The sequence below is a fragment of the Xiphophorus hellerii genome, chromosome 1, assembly GCF_003331165.1.
Source record: "Xiphophorus hellerii strain 12219 chromosome 1, Xiphophorus_hellerii-4.1, whole genome shotgun sequence".
NCBI classification, from domain to species: domain Eukaryota; kingdom Metazoa; phylum Chordata; class Actinopteri; order Cyprinodontiformes; family Poeciliidae; genus Xiphophorus; species Xiphophorus hellerii.
Window position 1 is genome coordinate 3,660,494 of NC_045672.1, and position 21,582 is coordinate 3,682,075.

The following is a 21,582-nucleotide window of genomic DNA, read 5'->3' on the forward strand; positions in this document are numbered from 1 at the left end:
GAAACAACATTCTTGCGCATGTTTAGGTGATTTTCTGACGTGTTTTTAATTGCATGAATTATTAGGGTTTATTTTATTTACTACCAGACCGGCTTTTAAAATGGTTTCAACCTGAAAGTGTTTCAAACTTCCAGCCATCAGCATCTAGAACAACTTTTCAAAGAAAATTGTATAATAGGAGCAAAATAACATTTCATTTTCTAATAAAGCACTTTTGAATTTAAATAAAATCTAAATTTCAGCTTTTGATAAGTGATGCATATTTATTTGTAAGGTTATTCAACTGGAACATATTTGAATAACTCTTCACACCCTCCTCCAATTTTTTTTTTTAATCAACACTAAAGCCAAACTGACTCTTTGCCTCAGACAGCATCAATATCAGAGTGGAGTTTTGACATCAACAATTTTTTAGCCCACATTTCTAAAAGACAAACATTTTCTTAAGCAGAAAGTTAGCTTAAACAGAAATTTGGCAAGTTATATAAAATGTTCCATCATATCCAGTTACCTTTCTTCGCATTTTAGGAATAGACAGTGATAATTCATTAGATACTGACAAAAAAAGGATAAGAGGAAGAAGTTATGCATATTTGCTAAAAAAAAAATAAAAATGTCATAATAGTTGCTTATACTTTGCATTCCTAATCTTTCATTTTGCTTCCAAGAATATGTAGGGTAAAAGTGTTAATATCAAATTGATTTCTTTGTGTGTGTGTGTGTGCGTGGGTGTGTGTGTGTGCGTGTGTGTGAACTGACTGGGATTGTGGTCAGATTTCGTCATTTAATAAAACCATTTAAGGATGTTATTCACCAACTGTTGAATAAGACCTACCGCATTTGATGAGTTGTTTTGAGTCATTTCCAGGCACATCCTATGGTGTACGAGCAAACCCGAATGCACCACGGAGTCAACCGCGGCCGTAAAGTCCGGTGTTGAAGTGCAAATGACTTCTGTCCTCTAGAGCCTATTTTATTTAGTCAATTAAGCAACTTATAAAAACATGACGTGTAGAATTGTTGTCTGCTGATATTAAATCACTTTTTGCTATATTTCAAAAGTCTGTCAGACAGAATCACAGCATGGGCATCAAAACTTGACTTTAATGAAAGGCAAACTTGGTTCCAACTATTGTTTATTATAAATTTAGTAAGTAGTAAAAATATGTTTTACAAAAATATTTCGATGATGCAATAATTTACAATTTACACATAAACCTTCCATTCAACTGAAAATGTTCTCAAAATGGGAAAGGAAACGATAGATTATTTCATTCATTCATTCTTGGACAATTTGAGATTAGCACAAGGATAAATAAAGCATAAATGTAAACACTGTAAACACTGACCTGGGGATCTAAAAAAAACTTTTTTTAGATCCATAGGTAACACTTATTTTCAAAGTGTTTCAAATTATAGCAGCATTTTATAAAACATTACACAGTTTTTACATAGCGGTGTCAGTACTTATATTGTGTTCCTGTATGTTACTGCATGCATAAAGTTATAAGTCATAGTGCAAAATTGTGTGTATCTGAGGTCCAACTGGAATATAATGTATGCATAATAATTAGTGGGGAAAGATATTGAGTTGTTTTCAGTAACTATGTTTCTCATGAGGCTATTGATATGAAATTCACTCCATGTATCAGTAAAAACCCAAGAGATCCCCACATAACAGGAAATCAAAATAAATGAGCACAGGAAATTAGTTATGTGTAAAAAAGTGAAATGACGGGAAAACAAACTACAAAAAGGCACAGAAAGCTGAGAAACCATCCAAAATTTGCCAAACATCAGTTAACATTACTCAGTCCCTCCAGTTTTTTGAAATTCTGTGATTATGGAAATTTATGCAAAATCAACAGATCGCCTCTATTTTTTTCACGCTACTGCAAAATTGTGAGTTTTCAGCAAAAAAAAAAAACGTTTAAAAAAACCCATTGGGTTTAAGTGACTTCTAACTTACACCTGCAGGTGGCGGTATTTATTACTTCCACTGCTGCCTCAGTTGTATGGCAACTAGCTTTGCCATACAAGAGATGCCTTGAACTTCTCACTTGAGTTGTTACTGATATCTGGTGTGAATTTCCAGCCTTTATAACACCTATTTACTACAAAATGATAATGTACATTTTTCCCCACTGCGATTATGTTCAGGCATCCACTCTATCATAGCTCAGCTCCTCCATCTGCTGCTGCTCTCCGTTCAGTGCCGTCCCTGCCTCCTGGATCGCCAGCTGCAGAGCAGCTCCCGTTGGGACGCCGGTGTAACTTTCCTCTGTGATGTTGTTTATCTTCAGGTAACTGCCGGGTCTGTGCAGGGCCACTCCGTGCAGGTGTGAGAAGAGCAGCGGCAGGTCGCGCGGTACCGTGTAGTGAGCTGCCAGCCTCAGCTCAGTGGGGATGTCCGTTTCCTTGCAGTACTTGAAAACAGCCGCCATGTACTTAGACATGTCTTCTCCCCGAGCCTTGGCCCGTCCCACCTCCTCGCCGATAAGTTGGACGATGGCTTCACAACTGCAGGAGTTCGACATTAAATCCACGCTGTTGTCGTGAGTCACTTCCGGATCGTATCTCTGCCTGAGTCCCGGAGAACAGATCACCAGAACAAAGTCGTTCTCCCGGATCTGCCGACAGTACCAGGCCATAACTCCCTCCTCGGCAATGCTCAGATAGTCCCAAAGGTCCAGACACACCTGTGAAGACATGTGTATTCAAGCACCTTGCAAAAATATTCATAGCAGTTACGGTTTTCCTAAATTTTGTTGCATGGCAACCCCAAACTATGGTGTATTTTTGGGGGTTTGACCAATATTTCTTTAGGGAATGCCTCTCAGTTTTGCATTTCCAAGACTCAAAATGTTTGACGCAGGTATTTAACCAAAACACTGTTTCTAGAAGGTCATATCTTTGTCTGAATGGAACAGAGTACAACCTTCCACTTAATGAAATAGACAACATTTTGCTGGAGTTATACATAATACAGACAAGATTCAAAGAGTGGACATGTTTTAATGTTTGCAACATGTCCTGTTTGACAGTGTGACACTCAGAATTAGGGGTGGGCATTTATCATATTGTTTATCATTTTATCGTGAAAAACTTATCAAGATAAGAATTTTGATTTATTGTTGTCTTGGTAAATTTCAGCTATTGGTGGTAAATAAAAAAAACTGACAGTATGATCGGAGATCATATTTTTTTTTTGCTATTTTCTCCACTGTTTGCTCCAAAAGAATGCCAATAAATATGAGTACATTTAAAAATATGATTGAATGCAGTTAATTTGTAAAGCTTAATGATATAAATCCTACTTTTTCAAGTAAGCGGCGTACTGAAGAACCCGTTTCACATGGAAATGTTTTCCAACAACAATATTTGTGTTTGGGGTGCTATGAATGCTATGCTATGCAATCACAGCCATACAGTTACCTAACAAACAAGTAATGAATACTAATAAAAATCAAAATCTTCATCGTTATCACAACAGTAGCACAAAATATTGCGATAAAATTATAAGTCCATATCGCCCACCCCTACTAAGAATTGTTTTGTCAGTGCCAAGGTGAGATCCAACACATTTATCTTCACAAGTGGAGCATTACAGCTTTTGCTATGATGCTCCACTTGATATATATATATAGCAAAGTTTTAGAAAGTCCTTTTGATTCTTTTAAATGGAAAAGAAAGGGGGAAACTAGTAAGGGAGGAAAGTGTAGAAAATGTTTAAAAAAGGAGATGAGAGCAGAGGAGAGAAAGAAGCCAGCAGCTTAGAAGTCTGTTTCTACACCTGCAGAAAGAGAGAGAAAAACAAACCATAGCAACTAGCAATATATCTATATGTAACAAGAAGAAATACAACATCACTGAAAAGTACACAGTGCAAGTTAATACAAGTTGTATTTTGTGGCAACTGCAGCCTAATGTAATGTATCTGAAAAACATCTGAATCTAAGCACTTGGGTTTGTGTGTGGGTGTGTGTGTGTGTGTAGGCGAGTGTGTGCAAAGATTACCCGGGTCGCCATGTGCTGCTGTATGAAGGCTCCCAACTTCATGACGGCTTTGACATGAGCTGCTCCGTCATATCCGCTGTAGCATATCAGTAGACGCGGTGGGGTCGCCCTGTTTCCAGGCAACACCACCGGTTGTTTTAGGGTGTCTTGCTCTTCATACAGGGTGTCGATTTCTGGATGACAAACAAAAATAACATGTTACACATTTGTGTCAAGCCAAAGTTTGTTTTTGCATGGTTCAGTTAGCATGTTATTTGCACCTGGGTTTGCATCGAGTTTCTTCCTGTACACCTTTGACCTCCAACACATGAGAGCAGCGAGTAGGACTCCAAAGACAGCGACCACAGCCAGACACACAGCTAACACCACATCCAAGGATGGAGGAGTAGAGGGAAGAATCTCTGCTGATGGAGGAAGTTTAAATAGGGAAGTTAATGTCCATGTTTTCTAAAAACACTTTACTCAGGACCGTTCAAATTTCAGAACAATAAGAAGAAGAGAATAAAAAAAAAAGTTATTAAAATGTGAAAGTGAGACTTTTTAAATGCATGTATACTTTACAGGATTAACTCCACTCTTATTAGGAAGACTAAAGTACCGTTTTACAATCAAGTCTGCCAGTCAATTATTAGCACTGATCAGCCTTAATAAGCACAACTTATGTAATTTTAGATCTTTTTGTATATACAATTGATCTAAAAAATGTACACACCCCAGTTAAAAAACTGTGACAATAATACAATATTAAAAATATTTACAAATAGTTGTAAAATGTTGCATCGACCTGCTTTTTTAAGTGTGGGCCTTTTGATTCCCACATACTGACTTGGTAATACTTCACCACTCTGCCTTGTTAAAACTCCTAGAGCCTGAGCACATCTGACAATTTAGAACTGAAGGTTCCTTAAAACCTTCCGTACCTTTCTGGAAAGAAATCTTGAAGCGCTTTCTTACTGCGTCTACTTCCTTAGCAGCAATCTGTGACGGAATCAAGAAAGTTTAGCATTAATGTTCATTTCAGGTTTCAAAATCTGAAAACAGGAGCAGCGATCAGTCTGATTCTTCCCACTATTCAGCATTTTGCTGTGTGCTTACATTTGATCACATGACTAGGGCAGTTGTTTTTGCTACTGATTAATCTATCAATTAGTCTGGCAATTAATGCATTAATCGGAAAGAAACAAATCACCACATTCTACAGATTTTTGATTTGTTACTTAAGTTTTTTATACACAATTAGAAATACATAAAAATGCATATAAACAAATGATTCCACAGAGCCCCCAATGGGACATGGGGGGGGGGGAAATGTATTTTGCATTATATGCTTAATGTAATTGCTGGTCTATTTTGTATGTAGTCACAATTGTCAATTTAAAATTTAAAATGTATACACATTTAAAGATCCTCAGTAAAAAAAAAAATATTATTAACTCTTTGGTGCAAAAAAAAAAGATTGAAAATCGATTTATTTAATGCATTGTTATGTCTGTTTGTGTAAAGTTGTGATGGAACTGTACATAAAAACGGCTCTTTAAACCATTCAGACCAACACAAAAGAGACACAATCAAAACTGTCTCATCTGACAGGTTTTCATTATCTTGCGATAAAAGCTCAGAAATAGTCCAAAGAGTTTAAATGTATTTCTTTCTTTCTTTCCTACTTACAGAAAGTTTCTGTTTAAATCATAGGTTTGTGGTGCATTTCTATCCAAAAAAAAGATATATAAAACTTCAGATATTTCACAACAAGATATTAACATATATGAAAAGACCTTATATTAAAGCAGAAAGTAGAATGACCACCGTCAGATAGGCTTACAGTATTCAATTATGCTGCATGTTCTAATCAGTACATTATTTCGAGACAATGCAAAAGTTTTGCGAGGGAATGCAAAAGAAAAAAAAAACAACCTAAATGTCCCTTAGGGGGTTTCGTATGATTCAAATCCTTTTATAAGTAAGAAAATAAATATTTGTCTAAATTGCAAGATTTCTTTTCTTCCTTTTTTATTATTCAGTCTGGGCTGCACAGTGGCGCAGCTGGTAGAGCTGTTGCCCTGCAGCAAGAAGGTCATGGGGTCTTTCTGCGTGGAGTTTGCATGTTCTCCCTGTGCATGCGTGGGTTCTCTCTGGGTTCTCCAGCTTCCTCCCACAGTCCAAAAACATGACTGTCAGGTTAATTGGTCTCTCTAAATTCTCCCCAGGTGTGAGTGTGTGTGTGCATGTGTGTGTTGCCCTGCGACAGACTGGCGACCTGTCCAGGGTGACCCCGCATCTCGCCCGAAATGTTAGCTGGAGATAGACACCAGCAAAAAAAACCCAAAACTTCAGGGGTACAAAGGTTTTTCATCCAGCCTGAACATGACAGACATTACATGACACTGGCTAGGGTACAAACTCTTGTCTGTTAACAATACCTGGAATTATCTGAAATAGTAAATGGATTAATGTTGCTGCTGTAACAATAATAATTTTTTTTTAAATGTCAAAAATCAGCAGAGTCTTACATCGCAGGTGTAGTTGGTTCCTTCATGAAGGTCACTCAGCTGAAAACTGTGGTGGGTTTTGTTTTCTAAGGAATCCTAAGAAAAATCACAACAGTGTTTTGTTTTTCCTCCATTTATTATACATATTCAAAGCATCAAAAATAAAACAGACCAACTAATGCAAACACAATGCACAGGCCCAGAATATCTGAGGATTGTCCTGGGGAAGGATGTTAAAAAAAATTCAACAAGTCACATCGACTTCGCAAGACTAGAAACAGGAAGGAAGAGAAAAAAAAATTAATCTTATCTTTACATATGTTTATTCATTTTGGGGGCAACATTTAACGACAAATACTGCCCTATATTTGAAAAAACGTAATCTATTTGTTCTAATTCTTAATAAATCCTTCCATAATATATACATTTGTTGAAAAAGTCATCCTCTCCAAAAAATAAAATAAAACTATTGCATTTTGTTTTACAATGAAACAATGCAACAGCATCTTTTAAGTTATCTTTCCAAATTAGGACAATTATATATACTTGCATTGTTGTGAATATGTTGGTGTACTTTCTTCCACTTGTTCTATAAAATTAGCTAAGGGAATGTTTTGTCCAACCAAATATAAATGCATTTCCTAAACACTAGGGGGCAGCCTGGAGATGGAATTACAGCCTGTGTAAGTGAAAACAGGGCATCTAAGTCTGCAGAAACCTTTTTCAAATATAATTTAAAAAATTAAATATTACAAACAGAATCCAAGTCACGCAACATCAGTCACAAAAAGGATCTGTATTTTTCCCCCTCTGAGAAAAGAACTGATTGAAAATTGGGCCAAACACCCACCCAGCATTTACCTCGTGTGACCACTTGGGGGTGCTGTTGTTAATTTTTAGTGAAAGGGCAAGTAAGAGCGTTAGGAGTGAAAGGATGTTCATTCTTTAAAACTGGGTTAAAACTAAAGCCAAATTATTACAAATTGAAAAGAAAAATGAAACACACTCACCAGAATTATGTCTGTGTATTTCACTTCTCCGTCTCCACGGCAAAGACAGAAGTACCTTCTGATCCCCATGATTGGTGGAGCCAAGTTAAAAGTCACAATGACAACCGAGCCGTCCTGCTGGACCTTAATGTGCTGCGGGTACCAGTCTGCAACCATTTCACAAAATACTTAAATGCAGAGTTGATCTTAAGAGGAAATGTTCCTCTCAGGTTACAATAACTTGTGTTTCTTACCTTGCTTACACTGCTCCAAACCGTTCTTCTCGGCACATGCTGGAAAGACAGAGAACTTGTAAATATACCTAACCCAATATAGAAAGAGGAGGGCTAAGTTTTGTGAGCACACACAAGATGAGAAGTCATGACTGATACAATCTAAAATGGATTTACTCAATAAATAATAAACAAACAACAATAAATGTTGCTACGAAGCAACTAGTTAGGTCCTCATCTGTGTGCGTCGAGGTTTCACATTGTGACAGAATACCAAGCCTACAGCTTCTTACAGCGAGTGTTGAAGTAGAAACTTTGGTAAAACTTGTCCCACTGCTCAGGAACCGGCAAAGCCATGACAGTAACGGCATACTGGGATCCCAAGGAGAGGCCGGGAAATGGGTCCGACTTGTAGAACTGTAAAAATAATATATACGTATATATTTTTTAAATCCAGCACAACGGGACTCGTTTAAAAATATTGGAATGACTGTATTGTGCCCAGGCTTATTGGCTTTGCTGACTGAATAATGATGCAAACCAAACTTCTCAGTTTATTATAAACCTTTTGACGATGAAAGAAGACAGAGATGGAAAGCAGCCATCAACCGTAATGACTGGCAGCTCTTGGTGTATTCTCAGATTTGCAGCAAAGAAGACTAATGTTTACATACTTCATCTAAGGGTTAGATCTGTACCTAATCATTAGCAACCATCATGTACGATGGTTACTAATGATTAGGTACCGTCATGTACCTAATCATTAGAAAACGCCCCACCATCATGTATGAAAAAACTGTTCAACATCTAGACTTTGTATGCTTTCAAGTCTGCTCCAGGGGCAGTGCTGTTTATGATATAGTGATAAAAATAATGTGGCGTGAATTCAAGCAAAGTCAGCGATTTAATCAAACAACAAACACATCAGGAGGGAGAAGACATGGGGCGGTTTCTAGGCTAGCTAAGTCCAAGTTGGACAAACCAGCTTGATGCTTTGAAGAGGAATTTGGAAAAACAATCACAGTCAATACACCCGTCCCTCACTTCTGACGTCCATCAAAGTGCCACAACCCGATTGGCTGACGCAGTAGCAAAGGGTCAATATACAAGCTACTAGCATTTGCTCAGCAAACTAGGTGCTAGATAGGTAGAAAAGTGGCAGCTAAAAACTAAACGATTAAAAATTTGATTTAAAATTTTGAAATTTGTCTCAATGAGCTACGAATGGGAATTAAACCAGCCGATATGAAAATGCTGAATGATATTTACAGTTAAGAATGAAATGCCCAGGCAGGTTTCAGCGTAAAGTAATTCTTTAATTTCACCAATATGTTTTTTTTCTGACTCAAAATAATATTAATGTTTTGGAGAGGCTCAGGTGGATTTTTAAAAAACAGTAAATGAAAAACTTTTTTTAAACTCAAAACTGAAACTTTTACATTGTTTTATCCTCAGAGATTTTCTCCAACTCCCAGTCAAGTCATCAATCAGTCCCTAAGCATCAACACTCAAAAATCTTAAAAAGTGATTTGTCATAAATCTTCCACTTTTCTCTTTCTGTAAAAGCTAAAGTAAAAGTAGCCTTTTGCATAAATCAGTGTGAGCTTTCATTGTGCAAACCAGCTGGACGGTTTGAAGAGAAACAAAGGGAATGCCGCCTGTTATACCGTTTGAGCATGAGCAGCAGAGAGGGAGACGTTACGGCTGAAGAGCAACAGCTGGCAGGCAACAGCAGTCCCTCCCAATGCCTGCACAGACACTTGAAAGCCTCGCAAGAAGGCAATTCCTGCAGAAAGCACAAAACAAAACAGCAAGAAAACATCCTTATTAAACATAATTAATAACATTAACATAATGATGCTATATGCAGACAGCAATATTTGATAAACAGTCTCTGTGTCACAGGTGTGCGATAAATACAGTTCAGTTGTACCCAAGATTCTGTCATTGCCTGCTGGGAGTAAATGACAAATGTTTAGTTCTTGTTTTTCAGGAAGTCTTTAGAGAGTATCAAGGTAACTCATATCCACAACAACACATCTGGATTAGGGGTGTTATGTCGTCTTGTTTACGATAACGCCGGCGGTCGCAGTTGCGGGAACATAAAAGCTAAAAATCAAAACACTGACCGAAGGTCATTACTTCAATACAGATGTCTGTGACAGATGGAAGAAATTAAAATGAACAAAGTTCTTGACCATTATTAAATCAAATCTAATTTTATTTGTATAGCACATTTCAGCAGCAAGGCAACACAGAAAACAATGCAACATAGAATCAACAATCAAAACACGACATTAAGTCAAGTTCCATCATTAAATGTGTAATAGATTACGTTTTAAATACAAGTGGGTTTTTAGTCTAGATTTAAAAGAAGTCAGTGTTTCAGCTGTTATACAGTTTTCTGGAAGTTTGTTCCAAATTTGTGGTGCATAGAAGCTGAAAGCTGCTTCTCCTCGTTTGGTTCTGGTTCTGGGGATGCAGAGCAGAACCAGAACTGGAAGACCTGAGAGGTCTGGAAGGTTGATACAACAACAGCAGATCTTTAATGTATTGTGGTGCTAAGCCGTTCAGTGATTTATAAACTAACAGGATTTTAAAGTTTATTCTTTGAGCTACAGGGAGCCAGTGGAGGGACTTTAAAACTGGTGTTATTGTCTCTATCTTCCTGGTTTTAGTGAGAACGTGAGTGTGCACAAGCCTTTAGCTTTTGTTGTTTTTATGACATATTTTGGCGTTGAGCCTTTTTAAAAGGAGGATTTCATTTTATATTAAAACAAGACTCTTAGTTTTATACATAATGTGTAAATAATCCCCAATTAAAGTTCTTTATTTGTTTAGCGCTTATTGCTTTTACTTTATCTGTTTTATCTATGATAAACTTACACTTTTAGGTTTGTTGCCTTTATTCTGAAAAGAAAACTTCTGGTTTATGAGTTAATGAACAACATCTTAAAGACAACAATTATTAATTATTAGCCAAGAGGCACGAGGTATGCTTAGTTTGTAAATAAGTTTGTTTGTAAATAAGTATGTTTTCGATATTGAGAAAATAAAACTGTGTATTTGTTTTATCACATAGTAAAACTACAGTTGTTTTTAGGATTCTAATCGATATTTTAAGTTTTAAATGTAATGCTGTAAGAATCTGGTCTTTTAGCTTCCACTGTGTTGTTTTGTGTGAATACATTCCCAGTTCTTATGGTGAAACTAAGGGTTTATTTCTATTATTAAAGACAACTTGAGAGGGGAAACACTTTGTAACATCCTGTAAAGCAAATGTTCTGCTGAACCACAGCAGTTTGTTTCATTTTGTGGTTTTAAGTATTTTGAGATACACTCTGTAGCTGATTTCAGACTGATGTTTTGCTGTCCAAAATTAGTTTATATTTATCTATTTTATATTTTCTTTAACACACGTATTGTCTGATTTTCTATATGTTTATATATGTATAATTTTTTTCTAGTGATTGTTTATGAAAGAAGAAAAACAAACTCTGTTTTGAAGTTACACATTTGTTTGGCCAAATAATAATAATAATAATGATTATTATTATTATTATTATTATTATATTATATTATAATATAATAATATATATTATTATATATATTGTTATATATATAATAGATTAACTCTAGTCCTGATAATAACTTTTTATTACTTCTCCTTATTTTGCTGCTGGAATGTAATGGTTCTTTTTTTTTTTTTTTTTGCTTTGTTTTCTACACAATTTCATGGCACAAAAAAATCTCAGTGAAACTCAGTAAAGTCTGTAGCTGTAATACAACAAGTTAGGAAACGTTCAAACTGCATAAACACTTTTGTAAGTTGCTCTAAAATAAAAGCAAGACATTTAAGAGGAATGTCTTGTTTGCTACAGAGTTACAACACCTCCTAGTTTAACAACTCTCCTTTAGGCAGCAAAACTGTTTTATAGGAAACCTTTTTCTCCTGTTCTTGTTTGGAAGAGCTTAAAGTTACTACTCATCTGGACGGGCGCCTGGTTTTATGACAAGCTCTCCAAGTTGGCACGCTTTGCAGATTTGTTCAAATCAAGCATTAAAATGGAGACTGACAGAGAAGAAGTCTGAACTAGCACTTAGCCCAGGGGTCGGCAACCTTTTCTACTCAAAGAGCCATTTGGGACCGCCTCCCAATAAAAAGAGAGCACTTGGAGCCACAACCCATTTTGACGTCATATATATAAATCCTACAGTATATGCTATGTACAAAAATCGATACTATGTTGCGTTTATGAAATCAACGAACTGCTGCAGAGAACACAAAATTTTATTTCTGCATGTAACAAAACGCATTTTACACTTTGTTGATGCTCAATTTCAAACAAAATACCCTATTTGGGTCTTTGTATTTAAGAAATAAAAATCGAAACTTACCCAACCCGCACTGAAGGAAAAATAGAAACAGAATGCAGTCACCTGTCCTCCTCTTATTCAGGAGATAAAAATCAAAACTTATCCAAATATTATCCACCGGCACTGAACGAACCAAGCAAACCAAAAAATGCGCAGTCTGCTTCTGTGTCCCGTAGTACGGAGCCCCCTAGGGGACATGGGGAAGTTTTTTCTTTTGCGTTCCCTCGCAAAACTTTTGCGTTCCCTCACAATACTGTACTGGTCAGTTATGCAGCATAATTGAATACTGTAAGCCTTTCTTACGGTGGGCGCCGTATTTTCTGCTTTAATGGTTATGTGAGGTTTTTCCATAAATGTTAGTATCTTTTTGTGAAATATCTGAAGTTTTATATCTTTCTTTAGGATAGAAAGGCACCACAAACCTACGATATAAACAGAAACCTTCCGTAAGAAGGAAAGAAATAAAAATACGTTATAATTTGGACTATTTCTGAGTTATTATCGCGGGTAATAAATCATCTGACAGTTTTGATTGTGTCTCTGTTGTGTTCTAGTCTGAATGGTTTAAAGAGCTGCTTTCAGTGCCGCTCCATCTTCGCCTTAACAGACATAAACATGCAGGAAAAAAATAAATCGATTTTCAATCAGTGTTTTGCACCAAACAGTTTTTACTATTAACAAGTTTTTATTATTAAAAACACGACAAACTAATGATGGTAAAGGGATTAACTCTGGATTAACTAGGGGAATCTCATCTGTCCGTGTATCAATCAACTCCAAACCTTTTCTTTGTTCTGTCACAATTATCGATTTATTCCATTTTGATGATTATGCTCCAAACTTTGCAAGGACTGACCGCCCCGCTCACCGCTTCCTAATACACACAAAGCCAGTATCCTTCCCATTCATACCTGGTGACGTCACTCCCACGTCGACACACCTAAGTGTCAAAGTCGCCTGCTCCTGTCATATCAATAATTATTTATTTCATGTATATGGCTCTTACAGAGCCTCAGTGAAAACTTATTTATTATTATTAACTGTTTGGTGCAAAACACTGATTGAAAATCGATTTTTTTACTGCATGTTTATGTCTGTTAAGGCTAAGATGGAGCGGCACTGAAAGCAGCTCTTTAAACCATTCAGACTAGAACACAACAGAGACACAATCAAAACTGTCAGATGATTTATTACCCGCGATAATAACTCAGCAATAGTCCAAATTATAATGTGTTTTTTTTCTTTCCTACTTACGGAAGGTTTCTGTTTGTATCGTAGGTTTGTGGTGCCTTTCTATCCTAAAGAAAGATATAAAACTTCAGATATTTCACAAAAAGATACTAACATTCATGGAAAAACCTCACATAACCTTATATTAAAGCAGAAAGTACGGCGCCCACCGTAAAAAAGGCTTACAGAATTCAATTATGCTGCATAACTGACCAGTACAGTATTGCGAGGGAACGCAAAAGTTTTGCGAGGGAACGCAAAAGAAAAAACTTCCCCATGTCCCCTAGGGGGCTCCGTACGCTTCAGCCTTTCGCATCAGCTCCGAAACGGCCTTTTTTCTCTCCTCTCCCTCGGGATATTTTTTAGCAAAGACAGAGTGTTTGCTCTTGAAATGTCTTTCAACATTTGACTTCTTGTTGTTTGCCAGTCTGTCGCCACATATTAAGCAGAAGGTGAACCAGTTTCATCAGCGGTGAAAGCAAAATGATCTGTCCACGTAGCATTAAATGTTCTGCCATCTTCAGAATGTTTCCTTTTCTTGGATTTATTCATGATGTATCTTCCAGGCAAGGATCAAAAAGTCAATAAATCAGTGCGCTAAAAAAATGCGGTCTGCCAGACGTGGGGTTCGCCAGGAATGCCTGTCGCACATTGATGGGACATGACGTATATTTTGGGTGCTAAAAATGTTCAAAACTTTTGTTTTAATGTTACAAGTTTACCATAATCTTCAGATTTAGACATTTATTTTAAAATGATTTTAATTTATAATTTTTTAATGATTTAATTTTAATAAAATATTCTATTTCCCAAAGTCACTGGGAGCCACAACAGAAGGATGAAAGAGCCACACGTGGCTCCGGAGCCATTGGTTGCCGACCCCTGACTTAGCCTAATGATGATATAAAACTGGAAATTAACCTCCATTTGAGAAATGCTTTACCTTTTTTTTTATTGAGCTTTGCTAAAAGAACAAGAAAGAAAATTACCCAAAATGACTCACAAAGCATTACCCCTCAGAAGGTGTTTTTAGGTGAAGAGTGTGAGTGAACATACCGTAGTGGCTGGGCTTCCAGGAGACGATGACGGTGTCAGATTTAGGGTTGGACTCGTGTACGAACTCCACCTTCACATCGTCCGGTGCTTGGACGTAATGCTCACAGATCGATGGGTCTTCATCTCCGAGCAGCTCCAAGCAAGGCCATGGGATACAGCCTGGGGAGGATCAATAATATGGCAAAATTATTATTATTATTATTTTAATTACAGGGTGACAATGTGACGGTATAGCACAACAAATTAGTAGCAACATGCTTTTGGAAAGTGACGTTTTTTTGTATCAACTTTCTGGTCATTTTTATTAAAACTGATCACCTTTCTTTCATCTGCATGTGACATTTTGGTCTAGAACGTAAATTCACCGGTAAATCGATATTCCTGGCTACCATTACAGCATGGAGATTAATGGTCCAGAGAAAATCCACAGTAAACTTAAATACTAAGTATTTAAATACATTTAAACGTGTGTAGGTTATGAGTATGAGAGGAGCAGGAAATAATAAGATCTTGTATCTTCTGCCTGCTCATTTTCCAACAAATAATGTTAAATTGCATGCCGATGGGCATGATCATTTGTTTTACATTTTATTTTTTTTTGTTTTTGCTTTTTGTCTGTTTGAAATAAATAAAATAAAAATTTAAAATGAATACATTAAATTAAAATTGAATTAAAATATGTGAACCCAAATAAATAAAAAAGCATTCAAACATTCAGTGTGTGCCGCCAGGCTGAATGTGACTTACCATGGTTGGAGACAAGACCCACTTTCTTCTTAATGTCATCTCCGGTTACTCTGCAGTATTCACATTCAGGTCTTCCCTGCAGAGCAGAAGGTTTGTGGTCAGATTCAGTTTCAACTTCCTTTTTCTTTGAATTCCTAACGAATGTCTGCAGACCAACATAAAGAAAACAAGAGGCCAATAATGAATCTCCAGTTGCTTCATGGAGCTCAGCTGGAAAATCTCAACTTCCCGTCACTTTTATGCCTCCGCTCTCAAACTTTAAGGACAGTATGCTTTGATACTTTCCATCTGCAAGAGCGTTACAAAGTTGGTTCAGTCAGACTTTGAAAATACTAGCATGTGATGAACTTGAGGAGAAACAATCATATTAACTGCATCAAACAAAACTTTGGCGTTTTTGTTTAGAAAATAAGGTGAACAAAGAAAGCCGTTCTGGAGACTTATCTTGTTCAAATATTGTATAAGGTCCTTAAATTGAAACCTACCAACTTCCAATTTCCTTCTTTTCCTTTCAACTTTGACATGCTTATTCAACCACAAACTTGTTGCACATGGTCTACCTACAGGCATGGTGTTTTACATCATATATCTGCTTTGACAAAGCCAGTAGATCTAATTAACAGTGAAAAGGTTTGATGGGATTTAAATTGGAAGCAGACCTACAGGAAGACTGGGCTTTTTCATCCACAAGCAGGACCATTTGTTTCCCTGAGCTAACAGTAAAACAAAAACGTAACTTAAAACAGGTGATTATTACAGTTGGATTGTTTTCAGTCTGACCAGTTCGCCAGCAGCAGTAGTAAACTAAAAAGCTGGAATAGGAGATGTTTACACCTTCCAGGGGAGTTCTTCTACTCCCCTGGGACTTTTGCTCTCAGTGAAAACAATCCAAGAACCACACATGCAACCACTGTGTTTATACTGACAGTCTATACGATAACCTTGGAACCAAAGTTTGATGGTATTTACACAGAAATATAGAACACAAACAAACCGAAAAAGTGGCAATTGTTTCAAATGCCGCTAAAATAATGTGATATATTATTACAGCTAAAGTAACATGAGCTATAACATGTATAGCAGCATTAAGGGGATCAGCCTGTGGTTCTCCAAGCCTTCATCCAACAATGCAGATACAATGTATCTGCAGTCAGTTTGCTGGCCAATCAAACACAGTACCAACTGTCGTGATTCATGTTCTGTCCTGTCTATGCTGTGTTTAAACACTCATTCAACTCACCTGCCACGACTGATTGCTTACCTGCTCCACCTGGGCCCCGCCCTACTTAAACACCTCTCAGCCTTTACCTCCTTGCCAGATTATTGACAGCCATGACCCAGTAGAGATCCAGCTGTTCCTTCCAAGCCTTCAGTGTTGTATTGCCTGCCCCTCAAGTTAAGTTTGCTCTCTCTGTCCTCCTGTGTATGACCTCTGCCTGATTACCGTCAAAGTCCCTGGGTGTTGCCTTTTGGATCTCCTTGTGGAGATCTTCATTGCTTCCACAGAAGCCTGTTCAACCTGGTTGCCTGTTCCTCCTTGTCATCCTACCCTCAGTTCCTCTGCTCCACCTGTCCACTGCTCTACAGGTCAGTTAAGCTGAACGTTTAAAAGACAACCCTCCTTTATCCATGCATCACCAGCCTTCTACCTTCTCTTTAGTGCTGTTTGATGACTTCATCCTGAACAGCAACCAGAATCTGAAAATAAATTAAACTTGTTTTTTCCTTTGCATTCTCCTGTGTGTGGTTGAGTTTCCGGGTCCCTACAACCAACATGGTCACTGAAGCAGCTTTTGGTACCTTTGGCAGTGTGGGCAGGTGCCAAGTCTTGTTGAAAAATGAAATCAAAATCTCCATAAAGCTTGGCAGCAGATGGAAGCATCAAGTGCTCTAAAATTGCCAGGTGGTTGAATTCAGAAAACCAAGTGGACCAATGCCAGCAGATATGCTGGTATTGGTCAAACTATCACTGAACATGGAAATTTCACTCTGGACTTTGAGCAATGTGGATTCTGGGATTCTGGATTTATTTATGTTTCCTTCAGATTTTGGTTTTTTGACTCCCAATGAAATATAAACTTTATATTCATCTGAAAATAGGACCGATGAGCAACAGTTAAAACATCTGCTAAGTCAAGCTATGCTGTCTGTTTTGGCTGCATAGGTATCAACACAGATGCCTATGCAGGTATCATTGACTGCAGTCAAAGTTCAACAATTTTTAACTTAAGAGTACAATGCAAGGTCCACTGACCTCTGTTCCATTTGTCTTTGTTACAAGGCAAATGCATACATTCAGAGCTCAATGTATCTGGTACTGCTTCCAGTCTGAAAGATAATTTAGGATAGAAATTACCTTTATCTGAAGCTTTCAGAACCAACTCACAGAGAACTGCTCAACCATGCAAAATTGGAAAAAGTCTGGCTTCAAACAGTCTAAACTGGTAGTCCAGGAAAGAGAGCCTTAAAGAAGAGCTTTTCACATCCAGTTTCTGGATGTGAAAAGCCTGTAGAGACAAACCCCAAGACCTTAATTTGTAGTTCTGCAGAGTAAAGCCTGGATATTTATACCCCGTCTTTTATATAAAAAGAAAACATGGAGTTATGGATCCTTTCCCTGCTTTGTTCATGACCAAAACAGACCAACAAAGTAGATCGAAGCCTGTGGTTTAACCATGGCAAAATGTGGAATTCAAGGGCTATTAAAACCTTCACAAGGCACTTTAAAGTGATGTACTGAACTTATTAGGTTGGTGCCTCAACGCTTCCATGTTTTTGTTTCTCTTGTGATTGAACAACATTAATTTAATTCAGTTCACATTCAGTCCCAGCAGTTTCTGGTTAAGCCCTTTTCTTTTTGAGGCTCATCTGCTTTCGATTATACAATTTAACCCTCGACTTCCAACCAAATGGTCATTTCTTCAGTCTACAGCCTTCTTAATGATTAGAACATTCTATTGCCTTATATGTCCTTCTTCTGAAATGATGCTCAGCATGTCATGAAAACAATGCAGAACAATTTCATCCAACTGCAATATTAAAAGTTTGACTTGTTTTCTATTACTAATCAGATTCCACTGTAGTTATATTGCTATTATAATTGCTATTGTACAACCTTTGTATTTACAGTAGTTTAGCATTCCTCATTTTTATCAACCTGCTTAAACAATGTTCACAGATGAACATAATACATTACAAGCGAAATGTATTTTTGCTTTCCGTTTAGATTGAAGTGTAAGAAAAAGATGTTGGTCCAGTTAGCCGTTGGACATTCTCATATTGTGCGCAGCATTCAAGAGAGAACAGTTAGCCCACGTGTTTATGCAAATTTCATTAAGAATATATACATCATTAGTAAAAGTTAATAGCTTTAATAAGGTTTGAGGTTGAGAAAGATTTTATAAAAATCAAAAATTTAGGCTTGTTTCCATATTTAGACTGCTAAAGCTAGTTAACCTGCTAGTTAACCTGCTAGTAAGCTGCGATGATTCATCTTGAGACAGTTGATATACATGACTGGGAAAAAAAGGGTTTCAAGTTGTTAGAATACATGTGAAATATTTAACACTCCTTAAGTCAGATTTTATGCTTTACTGCCAAATCAGGTCATATTTGTGATTTTGTTTCCCATAAAACTTGTCCACAGCCATGTTCAATTATCAGGTGTTTTTTTAAAAAAATTTTTTATGTCAACCTGCAATCTGAACTGGCAGGTTTTAAATTTATTTAACCGGGACTGATTCTGGACTGAAATTTTTTAAATACAAATTATTATACAGTGTTTTAACTATTTAAAACAACAATGTTTTGACTATTTGAATAATAAAGTAAAAAATATAATAAATTTGTTGAGTCTTATGTTTTTCCATTTAAAACCTTTCAGTTAGGACCTGGTTTGTTTTCAGTATTTTAGTTCATTAGGAGCAACATGATATTCAAAATCAGACAGAAGTGAACAAATTTTGTTGAAACTACGTTGGTTGGAATTTAAATTTTCCAAGCTGGGAGAAGGACCAAAAATTTGTAGTGTTAGTTTTCCAAACATCTGTGCATCGTCATCTCTGTAAGAGCACTGGGAGCGTACTTTTGGCACATTGCAATGTTTTTATTTATCAATGCAGTACAAACAGGATGGAACTGTTTTAAATTCTCTCCTATTTAGCTCATTCTAAATAAGGAGTAATTATTGTCCGACAGATAAATCTCTTACTCTAGGGAAATGATAAAACACACTGAAGAAGACATTTGCTAAGGTTTAAAAAAAAAAAAAAAAAACACCCCAGAAATATCAAACCACAAAGTCCCCAAAACTCAAAGGCATCTTGAATTACAGAAAATGTTTCTTTTTACTTGAATAAATAAAATGAAGTTATGATGGCCATCTGAAAGTGAATACAAAGTAAGAGAAAATATTTAGTTAAGGGGAGAATCAAAATTTTGAGAACATTTCCACAGGGCAGCTTTATCTTTAAATTTTGTTGCAACAAAGAAAGTACAGTTAGTTGGTAGATATTAGGTGCGGGTCAGTTTTTATAAAAATAAAAACATAATTAATCTTATATTTTTATTAAATAGGTGTAAATCTTTCACTAAACGAGTAATTTATGAAGTTAAATGATCCCTTCAATACGTTCATTTTCTGCAAGGTTTCTTTTGAATTCTTCATCGGTTTTGGAAAGACTCCATTTTATTAAAGGGCTTCCAAAATTGCGACCATATATATTAGTTTCTATTCATACGATTTAAACTTCATGCTCTGGCAGCAATAAATCTGAGTGCTTCTCCCTTCATGCTGTCCAACCCACCACTGTGTAAAAACAAAAAGTATTTGCCTCGAGCATAAATACATACCTTCTAACCTTCCTTCTGGCAGGCGAGCTGATGAGCACCAAAAATCTCGACAAACCTGATACAAAAATACACAATGGGGGAGGCTGCAGGAAGCAAAACAAGCTTCAATCACCGCTAACGTCACTGTATGCTTAAGTAGAACAAAAATCAGGTTTTTGTTTTTTTTTCTTTGACTAAATCTGAACCACTTTTTCTACCTCCAAACAATGTTCTTGCATCTTGAAAAATCTTTTAGAGATTATTTCTAGATTTAATGTGAAACAAACGTTTCTTGCTAACTTTGAGATTATGCACACTTACCACTTTAAACCTTTGGAAGTCAGATATTACCTAAAACGAAAACATGACGTGGGTTGAAAGATTTTACTTAAGTAAGCTCAGCAGGACATTAACATATTTTTACTGAGGTAAAAATAATCTGTCAAGAAAAGACACGTAAAAGTGAAAAAGTCATTTGTAAAAATTCTGTTTCAGAAACTGGTGTGACAGATGGAGAAACATAATTTTATGTGCAAATTCTGGGATTTTAAACATGTTTTTCTTTTTAAACTCCAAAATAAAAGATTCATTCAAATAAATCACATAACTACAAAACAGCAAACAAATGTATCCAATTCATTTGTTCTTGTTATAAAACTATGAAAATAATATAGTAGGTAATGATACTCGTGGCACTTCACTTTTTCCACATTTTATGTTTCAGCCTCATTCCAAATTGTATTAATCTGTTTCCTGAAAAGTCTACACTCTAATCCCATACATTATTGTAACAAACATTATGTTAGAACACAGTTAATTAAGGACGTCCAGTGACAATCTTGTTCATTTCCGTTTTGATATCCAAATACTACAGAGGGCTCAGGTGATAGAACATTAGACAATAAATTGTGTAATAATATTACTTGAAATAAAAGTACGGTGTAGTAAAACTACTACAAAAAGAACGAGTGACCCACGCTGTGGTTAAAGTACTGTGTAAATTGAATTTTCTTTGGATTATTTAATGTCTTCCTCTGTATCAGAGCTGCTGGTTTAGGTCAAGTGAAAACAGTTTTTTCTTCTGTTAAATTCTCCGTTACCAGTCATGCGTTGCAAGCTAGATAAAGCTTTTCATACGAGTACGATTTGGAAACGTGACCTTGCGTCGTACAACTATTCATATTCGACGTTTGTATGGCTTCATTTTACACTGCAAACCCCAAACAGTCAAACGGCGCCGGTGTTTCTGCTGTATGCTTTTCCTCAGCTACAGGGGAGAGCGTCACATGAAGCGAGCCTCCACGGACAGGCGAACCCTACCTGTCGGATACATTCCAGGCTGCAGTTCTGAGGGGCGACGGCTGAAACCGGGACTTCCGTCTGAGCCCACAAAGGCTGGGACGCAACCAGCAGCAGGTACAAAGTTAGCGCCGACCTCCACATGCTGCTACCACAACCACGACATCGTTTACAGGCGGCAAAAACACTAAGGAGCTCTGTCGGAAGCCCGACTTTTAAGGGCAGTTGCTGTGAAAGCACAAGAAGCCAGGAGGAGGGAAAACGGCAAGGAGGGGAGTGGTGCCCCGAGGCCACAGGTGGAGCAGTGCCTGCGTA

At 36.9% G+C, this 21,582-nt stretch overlaps 1 protein-coding gene and 1 long non-coding RNA gene across 4 annotated transcripts in view; one reads left to right on the forward strand and one right to left on the reverse strand.

The window, feature by feature from the left end:
* Positions 1-21,582, forward strand: part of LOC116720590 (uncharacterized) — a 957,300-nt gene that overhangs the window by 738,916 nt on the left and 196,802 nt on the right. The gene's annotated exons all lie outside the window — the stretch shown is intronic.
* On the reverse strand, positions 1,120-21,561 carry LOC116720355 (interleukin-17 receptor D). Of its 3 annotated transcripts, none has more exons than XM_032563588.1 (12): positions 21,289-21,561; positions 15,139-15,283; positions 14,392-14,550; positions 9,396-9,514; positions 8,022-8,145; positions 7,750-7,788; positions 7,517-7,662; positions 6,528-6,602; positions 4,938-4,995; positions 4,278-4,418; positions 4,018-4,190; positions 1,120-2,699 (listed from the first exon to the last, which is right to left on the reverse strand). In XM_032563588.1, exons 1-12 carry the CDS (start codon positions 21,409-21,411, stop codon positions 2,157-2,159), a joined length of 1,845 nt encoding a protein of 614 aa, XP_032419479.1. In that variant the 5' UTR covers positions 21,412-21,561; the 3' UTR covers positions 1,120-2,156. The 3 variants fall into 3 exon arrangements, with proteins under 3 accessions (XP_032419479.1, XP_032419471.1, XP_032419488.1); XM_032563580.1 differs by having other exon boundaries at positions 4,278-4,421; positions 21,289-21,560; XM_032563597.1 differs by having other exon boundaries at positions 4,278-4,421; positions 15,139-15,214; positions 21,289-21,557.

Coding starts and splice junctions, on each gene's coding strand:
- LOC116720355 (XM_032563580.1), bottom strand. CDS start 21,411: ATGTGGAGGTCGGCGCTAACTTTGTACCTGCTGCTGGTTGCGTCCCAG. Junction 9,515..14,391: donor CTGGAAGCCCAGCCACTACG/GTATGTTCACTC, acceptor TGCTTTCTGCAG/GAATTGCCTTCTTGCGAGGC. Junction 7,789..8,021: donor TTTCTACTTCAACACTCGCT/GTAAGAAGCTGT, acceptor CTGTCTTTCCAG/CATGTGCCGAGAAGAACGGT.